This window comes from Sarcophilus harrisii, chromosome 1 (genome assembly GCF_902635505.1).
Source record: "Sarcophilus harrisii chromosome 1, mSarHar1.11, whole genome shotgun sequence".
NCBI classification, from domain to species: Eukaryota; Metazoa; Chordata; class Mammalia; order Dasyuromorphia; family Dasyuridae; genus Sarcophilus; species Sarcophilus harrisii.
The window spans coordinates 215,157,372-215,164,600 of NC_045426.1; the positions used below are offsets into that span (position 1 = coordinate 215,157,372).

Genomic DNA, 7,229 nt, shown 5'->3' on the forward strand with positions numbered 1-7,229 from the left:
GCTAGTAATATTTCTTTGTTTCTTTCAGTGAAGTCCAGATGTAGTCAAAAGTTATAAATTAAAAGGACAAATAGGAAAAGGCTTAATTGCCATTCAAAGCTTCCACTTGATTCATGATATGTGTACGGTTCACATATGGAACCCTTTCCTGCCTTTTAAACCTAAGACACTGATCCTGCATGGAAACAATAGGGTACACACTCTATAATTCCCTTTTTGTTTTTAGTCATACATATATCTCTAATGATAGTCATTTAAAACAAATTGAATATTTATGGATAATGCCTTATGGCCTGTTCATGCTTACCATGGAGGCAACTATATGGTGCAATAGAATGATAGTTCTGGAGTCAGCAAAACCTGAGTTTGAATCAGATCCCAGACACATGTGGACAAATCATATGATCCTGAACAAATCCTGTAATTTATATCTGCCTTAAGTTTCCTTAAATGGGGATTAAAATGAAGATAATAACAATATCTTTTTCTCAGGATTGTTGTGAGAATAAAATGGGACAATATTTATAAAAATGCTTAGCACAGTGTCTGGCACATCATATTCACTTAAATGCTTGTTTCCTTCCACCTCTTCCTTACCAATTGCCTCTTAAAAATGATCCTCAATTCTAATTCTTCAGAAACTCTGGTATTCCACAATTTACAGCCACACAAATCACCAGAAGAACAATATATATATATGTATTTGTCATTTAAGATGCGCCTTTATTTCTGGGAGAAACTTGGAGGTTAATTGAAAATACTATGTAAAGTGGAAACAGAGTAGATAAATGCCTATCAATTGAAGGAATAGTTAAACAAATTGTGGTTCATGAATGTAATAAATTAATGAAGCTTTTATTAAGTGTTTACAATATGCAAAGCACTGGGGATATAAATAGAAAAATAAAACAGTTCTTGCTCTCAAGAAATTCACTTTCTAATGGTGGAGAAAACACATATGGAAGGTTTCAACTTCAGGTCAGGTGAAAAGGTCCCAGTGATGCTTAGAGTACAATGAATGGCAAAGTAGATAGTGATTTCACTTTTTTGATGTAATTTCCACTGATTTAATCATATCAGTAACTGATGTCTAACCATTTAACAATGCAAAGATTTTGTCTGATTAGAACTTTTCTGTTGGAAAGACCCTTTTCTGTAGTGGAAACAAATTTTTAGGTCTTCAATAAATGCTGTTCTATGTTGCTTCCTAGCATTATTGCCCTTAACCCATGAAATGCAGAGAAGAAATGAGAAAGCTATATGGCAGAAATTAGGCATACACCAATATCTTACATTATTTACCAAAATATAGTCAAAATGGATATATGGTCTAGATTTAGTGAGATTTTGAAAGACAAAAGAATATGGAACATATTATTTGTCAGACTCATGGATAAGAAAGTAACTGAATAAACAAGAGATAGAGAGAAAAGTTAGATGTAAAATAGATATTCTGATTATATTAAACTAAAAATGTTTTGTACAAATAAAATAAATGTAAACAAGATTAGAAAGAAAGCAGAAAATTGGGAGAGAAATTTTAGAGATAGTTTCTCAGATAAAGGTCTCATAGCTCAAATATATAAAGAACTTTTAAAAATCTATAAGAAAGTCATTCCCCAATTAATAGTCAAAGGATATGAATAGTTAGTTTTACAATTAAGAAATAAAAACATTTTATAGTCATATGAAAATATGCTCTAAATCATTATTGATTAGAGAGATGCAAATTAAAACAACCTTGGGATACCATTTTACCCCTATCCATTTTACCCCTATCAGACTGGCCAAAAAGATTGAAGGGGAAAGTGACAGATGTTGGAGGGGTTATAGAAAAATTGGGACACCAATTCATTATTAGTAGAACTGTGAACTGATCCAACCATTTTAGAAAGCAATCTGGAATTATGCCCAAAGAATTATTTAACTCTCTTTGACCCAGCAATACCACAACTCAGTATATTCCAAAGATGATTAGGGAAAAAGGAAAAGAAACTGTTTTAAAATGTTTGTAGCAGCTCTCTTTGTGGTGGAAAAGAACTGGAATTGCAGGTATGCCCATCAATTTGGAAATGGCTGAGCAAGTTGTGGTATAGGATTGTGATGGAATACTACTGTCTTATAAGAAATGATGAGCTCAGTGATCTTAGTTGGGGAGTCTTTATTTAATTCTTAGAGGTTGTCCATTATGTACAGAACTATTAGGAGTGGTCCTCGCACTACAATAGAGCATGTGCTCTAGTTCGTCATATTGTAGAGATAGTATCTTTTGTTATGTGACTATCTTAGAGAATGGCTGATTAATGTATATATCAAAATATTTTAATTTTGCACTTTTTGTGATTATGTATTTATGTTAGTATAAACATTAATGAAAAAAGTTCAAGATGTAATATAAATTTAACAAGAAAACTTTGTCACAAGTTTGTATCAAAAATTTTAATATAAAATCCACTTGATTTCATTCTTTTGAATTAAAATTTTGATATATTTTATATATTTAATATAAAGTGATTATTACATTAATTTAAAGAAAGCTAGAGTTATGTTTGAGATTTTTAAAAAGAGAGTACTATAAAAAGTAAAAGCAGTATCAATATTCCATTTTCCACGTTAGTTTTACTGCCAAAATAAAAAGCAATTTTAAAAAGCAGTGTAAAATTTAATGTAAGACTCAAAAACAAGTATCTATAAAATTACCCTTTCTTGAAAACTAATATCACTATTAGGGCCACATATAAAGGTCCTTTCCCCACCCCCCCCCCCAAAACATGCCCAATAGAATTTTAATCAATGATAAAGTTTTTGAAATTCACCGTGTTTTATTTTTTGACATACACTGTTACTAAAAGAACAAAAATTTCAGTTTTTCTTGGAATATATGTTGTTTAGGAAAGGCAGGAGTCTACTTGATGTATTCTAACTTCAAGGTATCAGGTATCAATGGGACACTTTGAAAATGAAATTATGAGTATTTGTGGCATGTTGAGGGACTAAGGGACTACTGGCAACTTAAAAGTGATCTGAGCTATCAAGATATAAACTGTTTTCTTTAAATATCTGAAGAAGAATGTTGCAAATAGTTGGGAGGATAGGTGGGTGAGGATTCTTTAATTCTTAGAGGTTGCTCATTATGCACAGAACTATAAGGAGTAGTCCTCAGACTGCAATAGTAATCCAAAGTCGTTTCAGTTCTATGTAGTTTAGTGTTTTAAATTGCAATACTTCAAATGAAAAATTGAATATTGTAAGTTAATTATTCTGATAAATCAATATAGTTCACATGAGTCTATTAATTTTATAACACAATTTTAATCAAATTGTTTATGTAGACAGGAACTTCAATTCCTAAAACATAATTCTCCTCATCTACACTGCACACTCTAGAAATGGTCCTGTTTCCCAGGTTTGTGGCTATGAAAAATAATTTATAAACATTGCTATTCCGAATTCTGTTGACCTTAGAATCTTGAACAATGTCTTTATCTTTGGAGGAAGAATGATGATCAAGATGGTAATGTAGTGGTACTTTGACTTGTTGGGCATATGTTGCCTTTTATGTCTCAAAGTGCCTTCCTGTTTCAATAAAGCTGGTTAGCCTGTTGTTATGGGTCAGTATCTGTCAGTGAATATTAAATTTTATTTATATAAATAAAAATATATAAATATTAAATACCTGTTCTGTACCAGTCACTGGGTAGAGTGTTTTAGATAGTCAAAAAAAAAAAAAATAAGAGACAGTTCTTGTTCTCAATGCAGACAAGATTAGAAGGGAAGCAATAAACTGGGAAAATAATTTTACAGTCAAAGGTTCTGATAAAGGCCTCATTTCCAAAATATATAGAGAATTAACTCTAATTTATAAAAAATCAAGCCATTCTCCAATTGAAAAATGGTCAAAGGATATGAACAGACAATTCTCAGATGAAGAAATTGAAACTATTTCTAGTCATATGAAAAGATGCTCCAAGTCATTATTAATCAGAGAAATGCAAATTAAGACAACTCTAAGATACCACTACACACCTGTCAGATTGGCTAAGATGACAGGAAAAAATAATGATGATTGTTGGAGGGGATGTGGGAAAACTGGGACATTGATGCATTGTTGGGTGGAGTTGTGAACGAATCCAACCATTCTGGAGAGTAGTTTGGAACTATGCTCAAAAAGTTATCAAACAGTGCATACCCTTTGATCCAGCAGTGTTACTACTGGGCTTATATCCCAAAGATATTATAAAGAAGGGAAAGGGACCTGTATGTGCACGAATGTTTGTGGAGGCCCTTTTTGTAGTGGCTAGAAACTGGAAATTGAATGGATGCCCATCAGTTGGAGAATGGCTGAATAAATTGTGGTATATGAATATTATGGAATATTGTGAAGATCGGGTATTTTTAAATCAGCAGGAGTCAGGAATTCAGGTTAGGGGAAAATCGTCAGTCTTTATTCTCAGTGAAGAAGGATCGGAGGTGGAAGAGAATCGGCGATAGCAATGTGTACAACTGAGTCAAGAAGCTAGCTGGATCAGCAGCCACACGACCAGCAGCTAGGAGTATGGAACCCCAGGCCCAATCTCCCCCAGCTTCTCTTCCTGTCTCTCTCTGCCTTCACCCACTAAAATCATCATTTCCTATACAACACATCAGGACTTGCATGGAGAGTGGGCAGGGACCATTCTTTATCCAATCATGTATATTAATAGAGTATAGTCCAATTACTATTTAGCCTCATGTGCTTGGGACCTCAGTGCATCAACTCAAACCTCAGCCCATTACAGAATATTATTGTTCTGTAAGAAATGACCAACAGGATGATTTCAGAAAGGCCTGGAGAGACTTACACAAACTGATGCTGAGTGAAATGAGCAGGACCAGGAGATCATTATATACTTCAACAACAATACTATATGATGACCAGTTCTGATGGACCTGGCCATCCTCAGCAACGAGATCAACCAAATCATTTCCAATGGAGCAGTAATGAACTGAACCAGCTACGCCCAGAGAAACAACTCTGGGTGATGACTAAAAACCATTACATTGAATTCCCAATCCCTATATTTATGCCTACTTGCATTTTTTATTTCCTTCACAGGCTAATTGTACAATATTTCAGAGTCTGATTCTTTTTGTACAGCAAAATAACGGTTTGGTCATGTATACTTATGGTGTATCTAATTTATATTTTAATATATTTAACATCTACTGGTCATCCTGCCATCTGGGGGAGGGGGTGGGGGGTAAGAGGTGAAAAATTGGAACAAGAGGTTTGGCAATTGTTAATGCTGTAAAGTTACCCACGCATATAACCTGTAAATAAAAGGCTATTAAAAAAAAAAAAAGAAGAAGAAAGCAACAGCACAGGTGAAGGTGGAAGTTCTACAAGTCTTTCAAACGACTTTTCCGGATTAAGCATTATGAGGGGGACACCAGTCAGTGGCAGATTTGCAAGCTGGTGTTCTTCAGGAATGTCAAAACTCTCAAATTCTAGTGGGTTGAAGGGAAAGAAGTTTTCTATTTCTGGACATGTTTCATTTGAGAACGGAACTGAGGTTTTTTCTGTAGGAATCTTTTCAGTCACATTTTTGGCTGTGAAGTTTTGCCCTTTCTGTTTGACAGGTCCTTTTCTCTTCTCCACCAAGTTTTCCTTTTCTGTCGTCCTGTTGACAGGCCCCTTTCTGACAGATTTGGATAAAGTTGGAGTTGCAGCAAACACTTTGCCAGTCTTGGGAGTTGAAATCTGAACTCTTCCAGATAAGGCTTTGATTGACTTCAGCCTATCTTTAGGTGCCACATGACATTCTGGTTCTCCATTCTCCTTATCGACATAGATTAGAGTCACCATTCTGGATTACTGGGAGGACATGGTTGGCAACTCAGCCATTTCCTTGACTTCTACCTACCAGGTTCTCTTTGAGGGACTATTTTTGGGGCAAGTCCCCGGTCTGCGTCTGTGTCATGACCTCCAAACCAAGCAACTTGTCTCACTGGGCTCGAGCTTCCGTCTCAGTTGAGATCTTCTTAAAGAATATATTAAACATGATTAATAAAGGAAAAGCACCAGAATTAAGGGGTATTAGGATCATGTTTCTAATACAGGGTGAGATTAAAAATTGTAGAAAACCAAGGAAACCTGGAGGTGGAAATGGAAAGGACATTATTCCAGGCACAAAGAATAGTTATTGAAAATCCCCGGAATTGGAAGATGAAGTATTTCATCTGGGGAATACTAAGGATTCCAGTGTCACTGAATCACAAAGTAATTAGGTGGGAATGAAAGGTAGGAATAAAATGTAGGAAGATTAGAGAGGAAGAAAAGGGACAGATTATGAGGGACTTTAAAAAGCAGAAGATTTTATATTTGATCCTGGAGACAATATGGCAGGTTTGTGTTTAAAGAGATCTCATTAGCATCTAGGTAATAGAAATAAGGAGAGATTTGAAAGAGGGAAACTACTCAAAAGGCTATTGCAATAATTCAGATGTGAGGTGATGAGGGCTTGTACCAGGTGGTAGTGTCAGAGGAGAGAAAGAGGCTTAAACAAAAGATATTAGTAGAGAGCTGCAGATAGTGGGGGAACTCTGGGGAAGGTATAAGACTTCAGCCTGGAGGAAACCTGCTCACAATATCTGGTTTGGCTCCCCATTTCCCTTTGGTGCCCACCTCCCTTCCTGAGAAGTCAGGGGAGGGCGTGACCACCTGTGTTCTACTTGAAGCAAGGGATACTTATATCAGGGTGCTTATAGCTAGCACTTATTCAGTATAACTAATGAAATAATGGTTCTCTAGTTCACACATACTTACTGTGCTGTAATGATGTAATCATACTGAGGTATTTAAGAGCTGAGAGGACTGGAAATGAGAGACTCCATCTTTGACCACTATTCTGATGGCTCTCTGTCTCCTTCACTCCTCCACTAAGACCAAGGCTGGTCTCAAGATCCTCCAGAGAGCTAGTCCGGACACTATATTTTGGCGCCGATCTCCAGAAGGACACTACAGATATTGAAAGGATAAAAATGACAGATTATGGCAACTGAGTGATTAAGAGAGGATGAGAGAGAAAGTAGAGTATGACAACTAGGATATGAGCCTGAGTGACTGGAAGGATGGTGGTACCCTCCAATGTAACAGGGAAATGAAGCAGAGGGGAAAATTTGGAGAAAAACATGAGTTCCATTTTGAAAATATTGTGTTTAAAATGTCTATGAAACATCTAGTTCAAACT

At 35.6% G+C, this 7,229-nt stretch overlaps 1 protein-coding gene across 1 annotated transcript; it reads right to left on the minus strand.

Moving 5' to 3' along the window:
- Window positions 1-82: 82 nt before the first annotated feature.
- Window positions 83-5,933, minus strand: LOC100924279 (securin-like). The gene is made up of 2 exons (XM_031940227.1): window positions 5,363-5,933; window positions 83-175 (listed from the first exon to the last, which is right to left on the minus strand). Exons 1-2 carry the CDS (start codon window positions 5,843-5,845, stop codon window positions 83-85), a joined length of 576 nt encoding a protein of 191 aa, XP_031796087.1. The 5' UTR covers window positions 5,846-5,933.
- Between the last annotated feature and the right edge of the window lie 1,296 nt (window positions 5,934-7,229).